This window comes from Eptesicus fuscus, chromosome 8 (assembly GCF_027574615.1).
Source record: "Eptesicus fuscus isolate TK198812 chromosome 8, DD_ASM_mEF_20220401, whole genome shotgun sequence".
NCBI lineage: Eukaryota > Metazoa > Chordata > Mammalia > Chiroptera > Vespertilionidae > Eptesicus > Eptesicus fuscus.
In genome coordinates this window covers 72,208,265-72,229,975 of record NC_072480.1, presented here as the reverse complement: position 1 = coordinate 72,229,975, position 21,711 = coordinate 72,208,265, and the positions used below count along the sequence as shown (strand labels likewise).

The following is a 21,711-nucleotide window of genomic DNA, read 5'->3' as shown; positions in this document are numbered from 1 at the left end:
GTGTGTACTGCTACAGCATGGCCTATGATGTGTATCAAGTGTTTATGTTTTTTTCTTCAAATGCAAGCAAATGTTTATTTAGAAATTTGCAGAGGTACAAGTGGGCCAGCTGGGCTCTGTGAGCTCAGAAAACAAGTTATAGAGGCAAAAGAATGGCCCTTGGAGTTTAGGAGAAAGAAAGCAAAGAGACACCCCTAAAGGAAGAAAGTGTGTGTGTGTGTGTGTGTGTGTGTGTGTGTGTGTGTGTGTGTATGGAGGGATAGAGAGCTAAAGTGTTTTTTTGATCAAGGAAATGACATAGCATATAGGGACATTATTTTCTTGCATGTCACACAGAGCCTGTTGATTTATTTTTAACAAAACTTATATTCCTCTTTCATATGTGAAGAATTGAACATAATCTTTGGCATATAAAATTAATATGTTTTTGGCCTGGGGTTGAAGATTTACTTTCTACTTCTCAATGCCCGTAAGGTTTCTTGTTGTCAATTCTCTTACACACATTGAAACTTTATTATCAGTTTTCATTAATCGCCCACAAGTTTGCTTATCGGGTCAACCCTGCGAAAGGCATCTACACACTGAAGGGGCACTTTCTATGTGAACATCAACCTCTAACTAAATTACATGTTTTCAGTCCAACTGTTCTGAGCAAATATGAAGAGAGTATGTTTGAAACATTTTAAAATAAATTAAAAAATAAAAGTTCACTTGAACAATATTTATTTATATCAAGCCTCAAACTTTTCTTTTTCTTTATTTCCACAAATTTTGTCCCAATTATGGTCAAACACATAGTGTATTATGGTGTCACTCTGTATTTTTAAATGACATTTTTCTTGGCACAACGTATTTTCCAAGCCAAATAAGAAACTCACGTGTTTGAATTTGGAATCAAAGATAGGCCTGCTGGTGCCCGACCTACAGGTTAGGTGCCGCGTTATTTGCTTGCTGGCTTCGGTCTTTCCAGACCCTCTTTCCCCACTAAAAGAAAACAGAGACAAAACACAAGTTTACTGCTTTTGGAAACTGTAGTAAAAAATTAATAACCACAGATAATTCTCAGGCATGATGACAGTAGGGAACAACATAACTTTTAATGAGTTGATGGTATCCTTTTACTCTTTAATTCGATTCATTCATTCAAATCATAGTGAATGTCTCCTATGTCAGGTACCCTATGGGGTCCAGATGCAGGAATACAAATGAATAGGGGCAACCTCTGCCATCCCATACCTTACAGTGTACGAACATGTAACATAGGTGAGATAAGGAGGAAGGTGGAGGTGGAAAGAGACAACATCAACTGGTCCTCACTTTGTAAATGACAGTAGTGAGGTGAAGCCACGTGACAGCCCTCTGCCCTGGAGGTGCAGGCATCCTGGTCCTAGAGTCACACGGCCTGGCCTTGTGAAATCCTCCTGCACCTTCCAGACAAGACATTACATCCTCCATCTTTCCGAGCTTCCCTTCTCTTTTCTTATGAATGGATATAAAGTGTGCAGCTGCTAAAACCAAGTTGCTAAGATAACAGAGGTGAGCAAAGCGCTGGCCCTCAGCAGACCCTAACATGGCCCGTTTTCTCTTGAGGTTGCTGTCAGTTTGGACAGCCCATGTTTCCCACTGGCCTTCAACCTAGGAACAAGCACTGACCAACTTGTTATTTTTAATGAAATTTCCCAGGCATACCTCATACCTTACCTAATGCCCATAAATAATTACTGTATTATACTCCTGAAATTAGACAATTTAGTATTAAAATTCTAATATAATAATTACCATACCAAAGGGGTCTGATGTAAAATGTTTTTAGTACATCCAGATAGAATACTTTTATCTCTTAGTCTTTTATCTCTGAGTCAAAAAATTATATATATATATATATATATATATATATATATATATATATCTTTACTAGTGTTTTATCAGATTTTTCCCTTGAACTTTTGTTCTAATGAATTTGATTAAAGGGGGTTTGCCAGAAAAGAAGATGAACTTTAATTAAACTTTAATTATTTTATTCAGGTCTCAGGTTGTGAACAAATGCTTCTCCCCTTATCCATGCTGCCTGCGAACATTTTCACCACTTTTAGAACAACCACCCTCACATCCTCAGCAGAGCAGGGGGGGCAGTGACCTGCACAGGACAAGCAGCTCCTTTTCTGGTTCAAAGACATTTTCCTTTAACCTTCTAATTTCAGAAAAGAAATAATCTAGACCTTTCACGGTGGAAATTTAATTTCTACAATTATATTTATCGTTACTAAAATTCTGTTTCCCAGCAAAATGATTAGATGTTTCAAGAATCTTTTTTTTCAATAGACATTTTGCTTGCATTCACTCAGGAATAAACCTTGAAAATGCCATTTTCCTTTTTTAAATATTGCTCACTCTTTCAAATGAAAGTCACTAAGGACCTACTATGTGCCAGAGGCTTCAGAGGTGAAAACACTGCTCCCTGTGCTAGCTTCCCAGAATACTCTCAATAAACACTAAGCACGTAAATGACATAATTAAAACGCAGTGGGCAATGCACCCAAAGGTGAAGGAGCAGGTATATCTCCTACAGGGAACTAGGGAAGATGGTTGGATGAGGCAGAAGTTGAGCTGATCTTGGAGCAGGAGGAGCATAGAAAGTAGCATTTATTTGGCATTAATATTCAATAAATATTCCCCAAGCTTCTGTTAAGCAAACTGAAATAGGTGGCGAGTGCAGAGTGGTGAATGGGGCAGAAACAGCCTGTGAATATGGACACACGGAGGCCTGTGAGGGTATGGGGCTGACCTAGTGGTCATTGAGTCCCCGCTCTGCTCCCACAGTTGCACTCCCTGCATTGCCAGATGAGGAGCAGGGAAGGTGAGAGCTAAAATCACACATATTTTAACTCTCTCATAAAATCTAAGAATAGACACATTTCATTTAAACTGAGTAAAATTCAAAGAAATTTTTTAAAAAGAAAGAAATGGGTTAGGATAGGCTTGGCTCCATAGGCGATCACGTTAAAACTAAAATTTCTAGTTCGATGTCTTCCAGAAATATTTTTTATCTCAAAATATAAGTCTATGATTAAACTGGAAGTTGACCAGATATTTGGGGTTGTGCTAATCAGGGGCCCACAATAATGCTTAAAACTTATCTGAACAGCCTTGTCTGCTAAATCTGTACATGACAGAGGCAGACCCTGTTCTGCTTATGCCACAAGCTACTTGTGTGTACAGCAAATAGCATTAATTTAGATTTGCTCAGCATATGGCTAGGATAGCGGCTATTTGTCACAGATGTTCAAACAATTAATTAAAATCATCTCACAAGGCCTTTAGGAAGTCGAAGGGAAGGCAGATCATGGTGGACTCCAGACCCTCAATTATAGCCCAGGAAAAATATCTGAGAATTACTAAAAACCTTTCCTCAAGATAAAACCTAGTGTGTCACTGGGGCCAATATTACAAACAAAATGAGAAATAAGATTAAAATTTGGAAATAACATTTCCCTGGCCTAGCACTAAGTTATAGAATTCCTATTCTAGGAATACTTAGCTTGATCCCAAATCTTAAAAACAGTCTGTTGCATATGCTAGTTATGGGACATAATAGACACCAAATAAGGGAACTTTATAAGCAGTGTGTTTAGTTGAATTCTAAATGTATTAATTTTAACGTATTACTATAAATGTAGAAAGTTTTTATATTAGTCAAGACGATCAAGGAGGTAGAGAAGCTATATAAAACACTAATCTTGAAAGAAGACAGAATGACTATACAAATAATTCCTTGTGATCGCAGATTTGTTCTTCAATTCTGGATACCAGGACTAGGTGATACTCTTGAAACTTAATAAATAAATCTTTTTTTCAGAGTAGGTGGTTCATATATCACCATTTATTAATTCACATTTTTGGGCTCATATCCCCAATTCACTATTTACCTATTTTAATATGTTAGGCTAATTAATTAACCCTTCTAATACTTAGTTACCTGATATAAAAAATGGTGATAATAATAATACCTATCAATAAGGTTGCTAAAGTGATGAATATGATAATACATAGAAAGCATCTAGCATTTAGTAATTTCCCAATACCTATTACTTGTTATTATTGTTAACACTGCTAAACATTCCTCGCAATCTCATAATTTTTTAAGTGTTCCCTTTTTGTCACAGTAAGACCAGAAAACACAATAGATAAGGCAAATAAACATAGAGTTGCTTGATTCAAGAATGGATGGGGCCACCCTCCAGTGCCTCCCTTACCTTACCCAGGGACATTTTGGAACAAGTGTGAAAACAACTACTTACTTATATACTGTTTTGCAAATGAGAACACTAATGTTTGCAACCCATCAATCTGAACCTCCATGACACTTTTTTTTATCAAATTGATCATGTGAAAGTATGTAAGTGATGCTTATTTAAAGATTTAAATTGTCTCTGGGTCCTCTCCATCTTTCCTTCTTTACATGCCTTCATTTCACTTTGGCTGCAGTTGTGCAATGGTTTATTTACACGTCAGTTTTCAACCAACACTATGGGTCAGAACTCAGGCAAAGCCATGAGTATTTATAGAAACCCCTCCTTTAGAGGCTTCTCCTTATGTAAAACATGTTTCTCAATGCAGATCTTACTGTGATGCCTAAATATTTCTTTAATCTCATATCAATACATAATCACATTTCACCTCTAAGTCTGTGGGTTGTTGTTTTGGTTTTTTTTGTGGGTTTTTTTTTGTTGTTGTTTTTTTTTTTTGTTTTTTGGTGTGAAGAATGTTTGCTCCAATATAAATCCTCCTCCTGAGCAGTGATCTTCACATTTATGGGCTAATGTTACCATTACATTTCAATAAAAAATACTTTGCAGTGTATAATTTTGGTGAAATATGAGCAAAGGTAAAATACCTAGAAGCAGGTGGGAAAACCCACATTTGCAAGCTAATAATTTTTATTTTGTTTTTTGGGCAGCACCACATTTTGGAGAACTATGGTACAGGTTCACTGATATCAGATGCTTTTCTTCCTCCCTGTGTTCTAAGGTTTGAAAGCAAAAGCACTCTGGTTTGAGGTTGTAAATGTTCAAAATGAACTGAGTTGCAGGTTAAGTTTGCTGATATTGATTCAGCCACACTTGGGGCTATTTCCAACAACAAAGACATTTCTCCTTTATAAGGAATCAACGATATTCTGGACTGCAACCTGCCCAGGAAGTAAACAGATGTAAACCATAATAAAGGAAGACATTTTTACAGCCGAGGCCCCAGGATGGGGTGCAGCATGGGTTTACCTGAGAATGAAGCACTGGGGCCTCTGCTCCTGGAACAGCTGGTGCCAGGCCCGCTCCGCACAGGAGAAAATGTGGGGTGGCAGCGAGGAGCAGGGCTGCCCCGTGCCGCTCCGGTACAGCTGGGAGACCTGGAACACAGTGCAGCACAGACAGCCATCTCTGTAAAAGGGCTTCAGGACACTGTACCGCATGACTCAGCTGACTTCGTTCCAACACATGAAAGTGAATTTATCTCAGATTTTGAATCCCAGTTGTAACTACAAAGCATTTGTCAAATTATGCCCTTCTCAGCACACTGGAAGCCTTCATCATGATAAAATGGAGACATATTTGATCCTTCATAACTAGGTTCACAGGCTTTAAATTATTCGGCTGTCTTTCAAAAGAGCAACTCACAAAAATCCCGTTTAATAGGTAAACAAGAAGTGAACGGAAACTGTGATAATTTCCATCAAATACAATTTCTCTGCATCATCTAATTTCAGTTGCATAAGATAGAAAGGATTTTTAATTTGAATAGAAGGCAGCTGCCACTGAAACACATATGCATTTATAAATTTCTCAGAAAAACAAATTTTTAATTAACTTAATTTCAGTGACAGTGATTTATGATGATTGCCATGGTGATTCAGTGCCAGTATTTTTATGATTTTTGAGTTGCTAATGAGTCCACTTACATGTGAATAAAAATGAAATGATAGAATGACTTGTGAAGCATGAAAAAATATCAGGCAAAAAATTTTTATTTTATAAAATAAGTGGCCTGTTTCTTCAAAGATGTCAAGATTGTAAAATTCAACAGAAAATTGAAGAACTGCTCCAGTCTGAAGATTCGGGAGCCTGGTGGATCCACCCTTGCACCCTGTATGGTGGCCTGGACTGTGGACTATCTGCGCATTACTGGACAATGGCAAAGACTCCCAGGAGGCCTCTTGATCAGGCAAGGACAGTACCTCTGTAGAAACTCCCTATTTTTGATGGATGTATGCAAAGAAAATGCCTTTGTTTGCAGAAAACGTACGGTACATACCTTCAACCTTGATACAACCACATGCCAGCAAGTTACTTGAAAATGGTTGAGGAAAAACGTTGTTAGTACTATTTGTCTGCAAATTTTCCATTAGTGTAACATCATTTAAAATTATAGGGGAAAAGAGTGTTTGACAGTAGAATAAATAATCTACAGTTATAAGACAATTAGAATCTCACAAATATCATGTTGAGTGGAATCTATCAGGTACATAAGAGAATATACTGTAAGATCCATTTACATCAAGTACAAAAACAAGTAAAAGTAATCTAGGCTACTAGTCGTCAGGTCAGGGGGACCTTGGGCAATGTGTTAGCAGTGATGAGAAAGGAGCAAGAGTGAGGCTTCTGGAGTGTTGGTCACGTGTGCATCTGAGAGCTCAGGAACACTGATTAGTCTGCACACTTAGAAGTGAGCACTTTCCCATATGCATTATATCTCAACAAAAATTTCAAAAAGCTAAAATCATTAAATACTGTGGCTCTGGCCCAGATACTAGAGGAAGAGATCCCTAGAACACACACTACAGAACTAACTCAAGACACACATGCATGGGGAATTGGTACAAGACAGGTTTCTGCATCGCTTATCAGTATAGTAAAGAGTAGCGCTGAGAAAACTGACCATGTATTTGTAAAGGAAACAAACGTTGAATTCTATGTCATGCCATGTGTAAAAATAAATTCCAGATGAATCTAAGTCACAAATATGAACAGCAGAGCTTAAATAATTTACTTTTAAATTTTTTTTTATTGATTGATTTTAAAGAGAGATAGAGGAAGAAAGGGAGAAAGAGAAAGAGGAACATCAATTTGTTGTTCCACATATTTATGTCTTCATTGGTTGATTCCTGTATGTGCCCTGACTGGGGATCAAACCACAACCTTGGTGTATTGGAATGATGCTTTAACCAACTGAGCAACGTAGCCAGAGCAAAACTTAAATAATTTAGGCAAGTATATAGAATAGTGCTATCATGATTTGGGTAAGAAAATGAGGGTCACAAACAAATTATAATGGTAATGATGGGTCAATCTCACAACATTGCATTTAACAACTCCTGTGAAACCACAAACACTATAATAATAAAATAAAAAATCTAGGCAAAGCCAGAGAAGAGAATGACCTGTGTGAATAATCAATTATCAGTATTTTCTAAATGATTCTTAGAAATCAATTAGAAACCTGGAAATGAGGGAGAAACCAAGATGGTGGCATAGGTAAGCACCTAAACTGCTGCCTCACACAACAATTTCAAAACTACAACTAAAAGACAGAACAGACATCATCCAGAACCACAGGAAAGCTGGCTGAGTGGAAATTCTACAACTAGAAGGAAAGAGAAAAGCTCACGAAGAATCAAAGGAGCTACAAAGGGCTGAGGTACCGAGACACGCACAGAGAGGAAGGGCAGCTGAGTGCCTGGCTGGCTTTCTCTGGCAGGAGGGAGAAAGAAGCCCCCGACTGCACTGAACCCCAGTTCCGGGCGAGGCCCTGTGGAACCAGGCTCATACAGGGGGAGTCTGGACTGTCAGGTAGAGAGAAAGGCACACGGAGACTCGGGGAGCCACAGAGGGCAGGGGTCTGGAGGCGCACGCGCGAGTGCGCACAGAGAGGACTGAATGCTGAGGTTGCCACTGGCTTTCCCTAGCTGAAGGGAGTCGGAAGCTCCCGACTGCACTGAACCCCAGTTCTGACTGCACTGAACCCTGGTTCCAGGCGAGCCCCTGGGGACCCAGGCTCTTACAGGGGGAATCTGGACTGACAGGTGGAAACTCAGGGGAGCCGCAAAAGCCAGAGGTCTGGAGGCACGCGCGCAAGTGCTCGCAGAGAGGACTGACTGCTGACTGTGCTGCTGGCTGGAGGGAACCGGAAGCTCCTAACTGTGCTGAACTCCACTTCTGGGCGAGAATCTGGGAATCCAGATTCATTGGGGAGAAACTGGACTGTCTGGCAGCGGGCGAAATTTGAGAGCGGCTTTCTCTCAGAGGTGCTTGTAGCAATTACCGAGGGACACTGAGACCCAGGGGCCTCATAGGGCAGGGGTGACAGAAAGCCAAGACTGTCTGCTCAACCCTGAGACTCGGCCCCATCCAAGCTGAGCACAGAAGCTTTTGCAATTTTGCAAGTCTTGTCTCATAAGGCTGTCTCCAGCACAGAAGTTCTCCCGGCATAGACACAGCTAATCCTCACAGCCAAGTGGCCTGGAGGTCAATTCCTCCCAGTGATACCAACAACAATCAAGACTTAACTACAACAAGGCTGTACACACAGTCCACAAAGCGGTGCACCAAGAGTGTCCACCTCAGGTAACTGGGGAGGCCGAGCCACTGGCCCATATAGGACAACTAGCACACAAAGCTACCCTACCAACTCAGGGAAGCAGCAAAAATGTGGAAACAAAGAAACAGATCACAAACGAAAGAAATGGAGGAAAACAAATGACTTGATATAGAGTTCAAAACCACGGTTATAAGGTTTTTCAAGAATTTCCTAGAAAAGGCCAATAAATATAGCGAGACCCTCAAGGATATGGAAAAGGACCAACTAGAAATTAAACATACACTGACTGAAATAAAAAATATTATACAGAGACCCAACAGCAGACTAGAGGAACGCAAGAATCAAGTCAAAGATTTGAAATACAAAGAAGCAAAAAACACTCAACCAGAAAAGCAAAAAGAAAAAAGAATCCAAAAATTTGAAGATAGTGTAAGAAGCCTCTGGGACAACTTCAAGCCTACCAACATCAGAATTATGGGGGTGACAGAAGAAGAGAAAGAGCAAGATACTGAAAACCTATTTGAAGAAATAATGACTGAAAACTTCCACCTGTGAAATAAATAGACTTATATGTCCAGGAAGTACACAGAACCCCAAACAAAAGGAATCCAAAGAGGACCACACCAAGACACATCATAATTAAAATGCCAAGAGCAAAAGACAAAGAGAGAATATTAAAAGCAGCAAGAGAAAAACAGTTAGTTACCTACAAGGGAGCACCCATACGATTGTCAGCTGATTTCTCAACAGAAACTATGCAGGCCAGACGGGAGTGGCAAGAAATATTCAAAGTGATGAATAGCAAGAACCTACAACCAAGATTACTTAACCCAGCAAAGTTATCTTTCAGAATTGAAGGTCATATAAAGAGCTTCACATATAAGAAAAAGCTAAAGGAGTTCATCACCACCAAACCAGTATTATATGAAATGCTGAAAGTTATTCTTTAAGAAGAGGAAGAAAAAAGTAAAGATAAAATTATGAACAACAAATACATATCTATCAACAAGTGAATCTAAAAATCAAGTGAATTAAAAATCTGAGGGACAGAATAAACTGGTGAATATAATAGAATTGGGGGCATAGAAAGGGAGTGGACTAATAATTCTCAGGGGGAAAAGGGTATGGAGGGTGTGGGAAGAGACTGGACAAAAATCGTACACCTATGGATGAGGACAGTGGGGGGGAGGTAAGGGCAGAGGGTGGGGTGGGAACCGGGTAGAGGGGAGCTATGGGGGGAAAAAGGAGAAACAATTGTAATAATCTGAACAATAAAGATGTATTAAATTTAAAAAAAAAGAGGACATTAGGTAAAAACTAAGAAAATGTGAATAAACTGTGAACTTTAGTAAATTTAAAAAAAAAGAAAGAAAAGAAACCTGGAAATGAAAGAAAAAAAAAATGGGAAAAGAATATAAATGAAAAAAAAAAAAAAAGGCCAATAAATATGAGAAAAGATGCAGAAACTCTGGTAAGCAGACAGTGCCATTTCAAATAATAAGACAATATATTATACATAAAATATGGGCAAGTTTATTACAGATAGTTAATAATAGTAATAATGGCTTACACTTGCTATGGGCTTGCTGCTGTTCTCAACGCTTTCTACTCACTCTCTTATCCATTCCTCCCAGAAACCTAGGACTTGGGTATGAGAATCACCTTCTTTTTATAGATGTAGAAACTAAAGCAAAGTTTTAGTGATCCTAGGTCACCTGGCTAGTTAGTGGTGGAGGATGATTTCCTGTCAACCATGTAATTTCCCGTCCTTTAGGGAAGTTGAATATATTTTATCTTTGTAATCTCAACTCGGCTGTTTTCTCAGCTTGGCATTATAATATATTGCGTGTTTTCTGAACACAGTATTCACTCTGTCATATCAGTTGTAGCAGTGGAAGCAGCTAATGTTGGTGATATCCATCATTTACAGTTATTTCAACTGCAGGATGACCTTATTAGCTGCTTCCAATGATTTATTAGAGTACGCAGCTCTTCTTTATTTATTTCAACAGAATACAGTTTGACTTCATTTTCTTTTATGTCTAAGTGAAGGTCTAAAAGTTGAGTTTGTAATGTAGCAATCTTGTCACAAGAAAGTGTAAGCTTTAAGTGCCAATCAAAATCCTGCAACTATGCAGAGGACATATCAACTATTTCTTCTAACAGAGCCTGATTAATTTCATCTTTTCTACTTTTCAAGCATTTCATGATAGCATCTTGATTAAATAAATTTGACTGATTCAATTGCTGAGAGAACTCCTCATCAGATAAATTTTTACCAACTACAGCTTTGAAAAATTTGGTAATATATTCCAGAATATATATAATATATTCCATTATGTGGAATCCCAAACACTCTGATAATCCTGGTAGACAGGATATTCAGCCACAAATGCCATCAATTATTTTGTGCAGAAGCTGTGGGCCCAGCCCGGCTGGAAGCTTCTGTAGCCACCACCAATATGACTGTGTTTGATACAACAAAATACTATAGGACATTTAGGATAAACTAACTAGACCTATAACTTTTCTAATACATATTTTTTAATTGATTTCAGAGAGGAAAGGAGAAAGATAGATAGAAACATCAATGATGAGAATCATTGATTGGCTGTCTCCTGCATGCCCCCTACTGGGAGGGATTGAGCCCGAAACCTGGGCATGTGCCCTCGGCCAGAATTGAACCCAGGACCCTTCAGTACACAGGCCAATGTTCTATCCACTGAGCCAAACCAGCTAGGGCTAGACCTACACCTTTTAATGTGAAAAAAATATTTAAAAGTGGAAGGATTGATAAATATTTTAAAAGGATATAGCTAATATGTCTTCTGAGTGAATGTAAATAGAAAATAACGGAATATGCATTTTATTGCATATGTATAGTGCATATGTATAGTGAATATACAAAAGATTAATTGAGAGTATAGTAATTACAGGGAAGTGGTTATGATTGCTTATAAAAGGAATAAGCTGAGGTAGAACTTAGTTCATAGTACACTATGTCATCTAAACTAAGACACCAAGTCTTCAAAGCATATCTATTTTCTGTACTACCAAGAAAATAAATGTTTCACTTAAACTTGAAAATAATGTCTTCTTGTCACATCTTTAAAGTTTCATCCTTCTCCAGGAGTGTATGTAAAACAATGCATTTTTATTTAAAATATTTTTAAAGAAATGAGGTCCACATGGTGGTGTTCATACAATTGTCTATTGTATTATACTTGAACTTTTTGTATTCTGATGCATTCCCAAGTTAAAAATGAACATTACAATTATTTGAATGATAATATAATCCCTAAACCCACTAGGAAGTTGTGGCTTCCTTTTCTTTTAGTACAAATTTCTGTTCTATTTGAAAAGTTGCAACAGCACTCTTTCTCTTCTCCCCAAGTCCAACACGGACCTTAATCCAATTTTGACAAAATACTTTCAAACTAACCTGTTTTAGAAATCCTGCTGAGGATTTCATTAGATGCTATAAACAATAGCGAGACACGGAGACCAGGAGCACATATGAAAGTACTAGTACGAAGAATGCATTCACATTCCTACTCTGCTTCCTCACACTGTTTGGAATTCCCTCTTCTCCTTAGGCTACGTGTTACTAGAAATTAGATGTGGCAAAGGATCCCGAGTGCCTAAATAATTTTTTTCCATGACAACCAAACTAGTAACCTTTCTCAGTCCCCTTTTCTTGCAAATCTTCTTTTCATGCAATTTTAGAGTTTTTATTGAAGGATAGTCCATTGCTCCCACCTGATAATACTTTGCTTGATGCTAAGTTTATGCTTTATAAGTAATATATATATACATATGACACCCCTTTTTATTTAGTTATTTCAATCAAACCTGGAAGATTTTCACTTAAATAAGTTCTAGTTTTTCTGAGTGGCAACAAGCCATCTAACTTTATTTGGCTATCATTATCAGTAACAATATTATCACTCATTCTCATTCGGTCAAGCAGATATCAGCAGGGTAAGACACTGCCGTTCCCACAGGCTGCCTCTCTCCACTGCACCTTACTATCTCCCCGTCTGTACCATTTTGGGACAAGAGGATTCTGGTCAGTGGACATTTTATGTGCTCTTTTTTATCTTATGGATGAGATGACATTACATCACCTTCATTTGTGATTATCTCTAGTCCTTGCTGGATTCTCTTTCCAGTGGACAAGGCCCTTCTTTATGGATCAGTTTCCCTCCTGTTTTTCCACTGTGCACGATGCCTCTGAATAAACTGCCAGGAGATGGCAGATTCTGCCACATTCTGACTTCTGAAGCCAATCATGTTGTTCCATACCTTCTGAGTGGGCCATTCACAGGTCCCCAGTGTCAGGATCCTGGTAACCAGTGGAAGCCCCCCATGCCAATAGTTTGAGTTGGCATAGACTATTATGCTAGTTTCACACTATAGCATGATTATGTCACTCTAGTTGCCTGATTGGATTTTCTGTCTGTTATTTATATACCTAATAGAGGCCCGATGTATGAAGATTCATGCAAGAATGGGCCTTCCTTCCCCTGGCTGGCAGCACCGCCTTTGTTCTGGCTGGAGCCACCTTTTCGCTCCTGCCTGGAGCCACCTTTCCGCCTTCCCACACTGCCCAAAGGCCTGGAGCAGCTGGGTTGATGCGGAACACCTGCGTCCCGCCCCGCCCCGCCTCCGGCCGCTCAGTGCCTGTGTATGCAAATTAGCCCACCATCTTTGTTGGGTTAATTTGCATACTCACTCCTGATTGGCTGGTGGGCATCATGAAGGTACAGTCAATTTGCATCTTACTCTTTTATTAGTGTAGATATACAGATGACGCCCTTAGGAAAAATGTTTTGTTCAAAGGACCACATATCATTAAATCTATATGGCTCTCGACTCAGCACCTTGTCTCAGAGTAGTCTTGCATGCATTTGCAATGGGGTCACATGACCTGGATGTAAATTCTGTCTCTACCACTCATGAGAAAACTTTAGAAAGCATATTTAATCTCTTTATTAGTTTATTCATCTGCAAAGTGGAAAGGATTATTCTTACACTGATTGGGTTGCCTTTTGATGAAATGTGATAATGTATGTAAAGCCCTTTGTAGCAGGCCTACCATGTAATAACAAACCCTAAACAATGCCAGCTACTGGCATTCTTTCCCAGCCCTGCTAGTCCATAGCTACAAAACCCTGCTCAGCCACTCTAGCTACTTGCCAAATCCAACATGTCTGGCAATGGGAATATCAGGAGGCCAGCAGCAAACAGAATCTAAAATTAAGTGAAGTCCTAACCTGGCATCCCATATAAGATGCCATATTACATATGGGGAAAGCTTAATCTCACTGACACTTAGAGGATGACAAAAGACTGCATAGTCAAAAATATAATCTTGAAAAATTATCCCCAGGTCGTTTATCCTGAATGGTGTCACCATTTTGCATAAGGTGATGCATCCTTGGTTTGTGGACTCTATAGGAAAAGTAATAATGAGAAATATCCAAGAAAGGTCTAAAATCGATGTGTGGGAGACCAATGAATATTCACTGCTCAAGCATTTGTCCCCATGACATTCACATGTTCATTGGTTCTCTGATTACTAACTTTGCCAATGCATTTGACCTAGTTCTTTAGTTGCCTCTAAAGATTGTTGCCTGCCCCTCTCTCTACCCTCCCCATCCTCCTTCATTTCCTACTATTTTTCTACTTTAATCTTAAACATGGTATGAATCCTAGAAATCTCACAAAATGAAATATTTATAGAATGTATTCCTAATCTTGCATGCAAAATAGAATCTCAACACTACTTCAATTTAACCTCCAAAAACTAATATATTTCCCTGAACCTGGTTTTTCCTCATGAATTCCTTTTTTTTTAATTTTCTTCATTAGCAATACCCTTATGCTCCCAGACTCACAAATTCAAAACCTGTGTCCATTGATCTTCTCTGCTTCTATTCATTCCATGTAAAATTACTCTCTGAATATTATTTACTGTCTTTGCAGATTCACTCAATTCCTGCTCTTTTTTTCCCATTATTAGAGTCCCCATATTAGGCCTTGATAAACTTACTATTAGATTATTTCAATATCTACTAACTAGTCTTCTTGCCTAAATATCTCCTCTCCTTAAACTGATGGAAACAAACACATTTAAAATACATTTTTTCCCAATAGTTCTTTATTTTCTGAAAAATAAAACCCAAAATCTTTAATTTAGCTTTATAATCTAGGCTTGTTCATCTTTTTTTACCTTCTTAATTTATGAAATTGGTATCTGTATTTCTCTAAATGGCCTTTATTTTTCAACTCCATTTGCTCTAAACAATTCTCTAAAATAAAACTCCATTTCCCCTCATCCAAATCTTAATCATTCTTTAAAATTTGCTCCAGTTCATTTCTTTCCCATGTAATGTCCTTCTGAACCTAAGATTTCATCCATTCTAACCTTTCAACATGTCAATGAACAGTGTGCATCTCCAATGCAGGTATTTTTTCATCCTCAGCTACAAGTGGAATCTGTGATTATTTTTATTTATTTATTTTTTTGTATCTTGCTTCTAGAATGTCTATGTAGCTAATTACAGAGACTCTTCCTCAGCATCTGTAAATATCTAACACAACATGTTATATTTAATAGACTAAAGAAATATTTGTTGTTTTTATAAGGCATTCTTGTCTCTGATTATAAGCTTGCCTTTTTTGTAAGCCTATTCAGAAACATCTGCCTACTTTTCTGTTTTCTCCTTCTCCCCTACCTCTTACGTGCTTAAAATGAGCGATGATACTTGTCTTCCGCATAAATAGGCAGCATAATAATTAACCTTTCCCTGTTGATTACGCTTCATTTAGAACTGTCTGCCTACTGGCCCCCTCGGCACCACTTCTCCCCAGTGGTTGTTAGCATCAGATCAACATTGCTTAGGGCAGCAAGCCATCTAATGGGCAGGGCTGTTTGCTGTCATGTGTTCACATCAGTCTCAAAATGAAGTTTGCCACAAAGGGTGTTCTACATCCATGATTAATGACCTACTAGATAAGAAATGAATATTATGCAAAGGCTTAATATAACACAGTTAATAGTACTGGTAACAAAATAAAAGTAAGACACAGATGATATAGATCTGGTCTTTTATTTTTCAACGTGAAACACCAAAGTCATTCTCTTGGTTTGTATAATCTTTATAGATGTGATCAAAGTCAACGTTTTCTTTTTACTTTTATTAAACTAATCAACACTGAAAGAAACAAAACTAAACAAAATTTATGATTTAAAAGAATAAATATACACATAAATATAACCAATAGATACACACACAAAAATGAAATTTTCTGTTGTGAGTCCATAGAACAATGAGATAATTTAAGCATGGTTCAGAACACGAGTAGCTGATTTTAAATTACAAGGTACTAATATTGCTACACAGGATGCCCACTAATTCAACCTAAAGATTAAATCCTGGTTTCTACCTAATATCTGTAATTTCATGGGTTATTACTTGTACACAAGGGGAGTACAAGCTATTTTATTCTAATGTACATGAATTCCAAAGCATCAAGAACTGTAAAGTTTCATTACGACCTGTTAAAATTTTACTATAAACTTTATATCAGTGTATATTTTACCAAAATATACTTATTTTCCTCTTACATTCTATGTCAGAATCAGCTGGAAATGTATGGATATAAAGTATGATATCCATAATTTATAAACAGTATTTGCCATTTAAAATTTTAACGAAGTGTTCTGGCAAAAATCTCAATGCATTATATTCGTTCATATATTGATAAAGAAATATGTCTCTTCATGTTTCTCTTCTTCTATCTGCTAGCATGTATTTCTGAAAGAACTTCAAATGCCACATATTATTTAAAGCTATAAAACTGCCATACTGTTGAGACCCAAAAAATAAACCACAAAATAATAGGTTTATTCCATTACAAAATACAATATAATATGACAGATAATGTCATATTACAAAATTTATGTAAATTTTCCCTGAGACTTAGAATTTCACCTCTAGATCCACAGAAGCATATAAATTATATATAATTGAATTATTTAAAACTCATTTTTGTCTCACCATAAGATTCTTATTCGCTCTACAATTAAATGTGACACTATAACATGAACCAGGAACAACACATCGATAGTTAACTTTAAATAGTTTGTGTTTATATAAATATATCTGAAAGACACATACAGAATTAAAAAATAATGCAATTTTAACCAAGCTTAAATATTTGAAGGCAAATGATCTTCTGACACCAATAAAATAGAAATGGCCTATTTTATTGTAGCTATAATAAAGTAGCTGGAAACAGACTAATGATCTTGCCATGAACAACTATAAAAGCTGGATAAAAATACAAATTAAACTCCTAATTGGAGGCCTCTGAAAATCACCAAAGCAGCAAAGACTTAAGGGATAAAGATCTTAGAGAATATCAAAATGCCCTGACCCAAACAGGATCTTCTGCCTAACTTTTTCTCATAGCACATTGCCACCTTGCAGAATAAAGCTCAGAGGCCTCATAGAAACTAAAGGTAAGTGTCTAAAGACATTTCAGCAGTTTAACACTGCTAGGAAGACACAATTTCAAGTTCAGGTCTTAGTTACAAAGGAAAGCCTAGGTGGACATCATCCCGATTTCTCAATTGAGACCTTGAAGGGGGCCCGCTTTATGCACAAGAGCAAACACAAAGTGAAAGAACCATACCAGAGTCAAGAACATCTGCTATAATTTATCTCCACTAGGACAAAAAAGATCAAAATTTCTTTGGAAGAAGATAATACCATCCCAGCCTCTATAAATAAAAGGTTCAGTATTCAAACAACATTTTACAGGATTGTCAGTAAATAACACCCATGTAATGCAAACCAACTGACACACACACACACACACACACACACACACACACACACACACACACACGTATCATTAGATATTATAATTAGACTAGAGGCCCAGTGCACAAAATTCGTGCATGGGAGCAGGGGGTCCAGCCTGCACCCTCTTGCAATCCAGAACCACTGGCTCCTAACCACTCGCCTGCCTGCCTGCCTAATTGCCCCTAACCACCTCTGCCTACTGTCCTGATGCCCCTAACTACTCCCCTGCCTACCTGATTTCCCCTAGCCACCTCTGCCTGCCAACCTGATCACCCCTAACCACCTCTGCCTGCCAGCCTGACCACCCCTTAACTGCTCCCCTGCCAACCTGATCGCCCCCTAACCGTCCTCCCCTGCCGACCTGATCACCCCCTAACTGCCCTCCCCTGCTGGCCTGATCGCCCCCTAACCTCCCTCCCCTGCCAGCCTGATTGCCCCCTAACCGCCCTCCCCTGCCAGCCTGATCACCCCCTAACTGCTCCCCCCTCCTGGCCAGATTGCCCCTAACTGCCTCTGCCTCAGCCCCTGCCACTGTGGCTTTGTCCAGAAGATGTCTGGTCTAATTTATTTGTATAGATTAGGTTAGAGATACTATTATCTAGTATTAAGAGCTACTAGATTAATAATGCTATTATTATTAAGAGTTATCAGGGACATATTTTAAAATAAATTTTAACATGTTCAAGAAAATAGGTGGCAAAACAAAATTTTCATCAGAGAAATGGAAACTCAATGTATAAAATAAAAATTTTAATATTGATAAAAAAACAACTGATGTCAATAATTTAATAGATGGTTTTAACTGTAGTTTCAAAACAACAGAAGAGAGAATTAACCTAGTAATTCTAGTAACCAGGATAGATTAAAATGAAGCAATGTAGAAAATAGAAAATAAGTTTATATTTTTATAAAATTCAAACAACAAAGAAAAAATCATAATAAGAAACAGATATCTTTCACTGAATAATAACATTGTGAGATATCAAATATGTAGAATTTAGTAAAGTTATGCTTAAAGCATATTAAAAGCCTCAAATAAGGATTCAGAAAGCAAAAAATCAATGCCAGAACTTTACAACTTAAACAACTATCAAATAAACTAAAAGGAAGAAGAAAATAAATAATAAAAATAAAAAGGAGAAATCAATTGAACAGACAATAAATATACATTAGAAAAATTTTTAAAGTCAAGAGATTTCTTTGAAAATATTAATACAGATAATAAATTCCTAGCAAATTGATTTCAAAAAGTCAGAGATGACTTAAATTGCCAACAGGTGGAATAGAAAATATCACTCAAATGTTAAAAACATTAAAAAGTAGTATTATGGCCGAAACCGGTTTGGCTTAGTGGATAGAGCGTCGGTCTGCGGACTGAAAGGTCCCAGGTTCGATTCTGGTCAAGGGCATGTACACTGGTTGCGGGCACATCCCCAGTAGGGGATGTGCAGGAGGCAGCTGGTCGATGTTTCTCTCTCATCGATGTTTCTAGCTCTCTATCCCTCTCCCTTCCTCTCTGTAAAAAATCAACAAAATATATATATTTTAAAAAAGTAGTATTATGAATAATTGAATGCCAAAATAGTTAAAGATTAAATATGAAGAAGAGAATAATTATACAACAACTTAATTTAGAACTTTTTGAAAATTTTGACTTTACCTATTGTTATGATTTTTCTTCTCAATAGGTCATTTGATACAAACAGGATTGTCTGGTGAGTAATATTCTATACTGTTAAATGGTATTTTAAGTTTTATGCTCACCATGGTGGAATAAATTGGAAGCTCCTTGAATGGGTTAACAAGTAAGAGGATGTCCCCAATGAAAGTCTGTTAAAGGAAAAAGATATAGTGTTTGAACCACATAAATAGCACATTTAAAGTTAAAAATCACTACAATATTAAGAATAAGTAAAAAATACGCTCTTAACATTTTGTCAATTGTTTTATGTTTATAAATAAATAAATAGACAAGTGAAATTCAAATAAAATCAAGCCAATATGTTTGTTCCACTGAACACACAAAAGAAGGTGAAATGATTACATTCTGAGGACTAATCTTAAAGTGGTTTTATGAGAACCAGAATGGATAAAAAATATAAAATTAAAACACATAGCAAAATACAATGGAGGAAGTAAACGGGGTAGTAATGAGTTCTATGTTGCTATAGAATAATGATTAAATGCATAACTGAGAAGTTGATAAAACACAGAAAGCAAATGAAGATACCTTGAACTAAAAGGACAAGTAACGCAATACAAAGGCACATAAAACAGATGGAGCAAATAGAACCAAATAATAAATGATAGATTTAAACCAAAATACATCAGTACTTGCATCAAATGTAAAGCTACTAAATACTCTCAATTGTTTTTAAAAAATGGTTACAAACCGGATTAAAATACTATGTGCTACTCTAAAGAGAAACGCTTTACATATAAAGGATAATAAAATTTAAAAGTTAAAGGATGAAGCAAAATATTCATTCAAGCAATAACAGCAAAAAAGGTGGTTTAGCAACATTCAATTAATAGAAAAAAAACCCAGTAAGGTAAGAACCAGTCAGTACCAGTGATAAAAAGGGACATTTCACAATGATAAAATAAAGCAATCAGGAAGATGCGCAAGTCTAAATTTCTATGAGATTGAAATGTAGGATACAATATCTGAAGCAGCAACAGCTGTTAGAAGTAAAACATGAATTCACAATGATAGTGGGACATTTTAACCTTTTTTTTCTTAGTAACTCATGAGTAAGCAGACAAAATTTTAAAATAAATAATCAGTAAGTTGACCAATTTAACAATGTTACCAGAAACTGCACAGGCTAGTTTCATTACATTTAAAGGATTTGAGTCACACAGAATATATTCTCTGATCATGGTAAAATTAAGACAGAAATGAATAATGGATACCTAGAAAATCAGCAAACATCTGTAAGAGAAATACATAAAAACCTTTCCACAGAGAACACTTTGACTTCTCTCTCTGGTGAATTCTTCCCATCAGTGAAGTACAAAATAAACAAATCTTGTACAAATGATTCCAGAAAATGACAGAAGAAAAACATTTCACTTTAAGAGGCCTGCATAAGCTTGATATTAAAAACATAACTAGTAAATTGAAAGAAAAAAATACAGGCTATTCTCTCTCATTAAAATACATGCAATAATTCTTAGCAAAATATTGACAAACTGAATTGCAATAATGCATTCAAAAGATAATAGATTTCAACCAAATAAACTTTATTCTAGTAATGTAATGTTGGCTTCACATTAGAAGATCAACTCATAATACTAAGAAGTAAAGAACAAAAGTCACATGATGGTCTCACTAAATGCTGAAAAAAAAAACACATTTAAATACATTTAATGCCCACTTTTGATTTAAAACAATAACTATTAAAACTATTAATTCAATAGAACTTCCTTATCAAATAAAAAGTAACTACACATGGCATCATTACCACAGACAACATGCTGAATGATAAAATCATTGAAACCTTTTTCTTCTGGATACAAAAATGAGACAGTTCTAGGTAAATGCCCCATAGAAATACTTATCTTTGTGTACCTCCAAAAAGACAATAAGATAGTTTATAACAGTATTATTTACTAGAGGCCCAGTGCATGAATTCATGCATAGGTGGGTTCCCTCGGCCTGGCCGGTGATTGAGGCCTATCTGAGGGGACAGGCTGGCAAGGGAGAGGGGCTGTGGGAGGTTGGCAAACCAGCCCCCCATCAGGACCAATGTGGGGGGGGCGGCTGGGTGGGGTGGGGGAGGGGCCACAGGAGGTTGGCTGTGGGAGTGCACTGACCATCAGGGGGCAGCTCCTGCATTGAGCATCTGTCCCCTGGTGGTCAGTGTGCATCATAGCAAGTAGTTGACCAGTCATAATGGTCACTTAGGATTTTACATCTATATATATATAAAACCCTAATATGCAAATAGACAGAACGGCAGAACAACTGAACAACCGGTCGCTATGATGTATGCTGGCCACCAGGGGGCATGTGCAGAACATGGTGGGCGTCAGCAGCAAGCAGCAGAGCACAGAATATGGCAGATGTCAGCCGTGGTGGGATGGTGGAGCAGGTGAGCGGAGGTACCAGATCCATCAAGGCGGGGCGCCGGTCACTGTCATCAGGGCAAGCCTCTGGTGGTTACTCAAAATTCTTTGCTCCCGCGCGCCACAGTCCCGCTCAGTGCTCGCACCTGCTGCCAGCACCAGCCCCGGTTGCACC

General features: G+C 37.5%; 1 protein-coding gene across 1 annotated transcript in view; it reads right to left on the bottom strand.

The window, feature by feature from the left end:
* The window catches only part of MYO16 (myosin XVI), a 421,185-nt gene that overhangs the window by 288,046 nt on the left and 111,428 nt on the right, over positions 1-21,711 (bottom strand). Inside the window, exons 11-13 of the mRNA XM_008143943.3 lie at positions 19,230-19,295; positions 5,277-5,404; positions 879-984 (exon numbers count right to left, since the gene is read on the bottom strand). Coding sequence (XP_008142165.3) covers positions 879-984; positions 5,277-5,404; positions 19,230-19,295 — 300 coding nt within the window. The remainder of the gene's footprint in view (positions 1-878; positions 985-5,276; positions 5,405-19,229; positions 19,296-21,711) is intronic.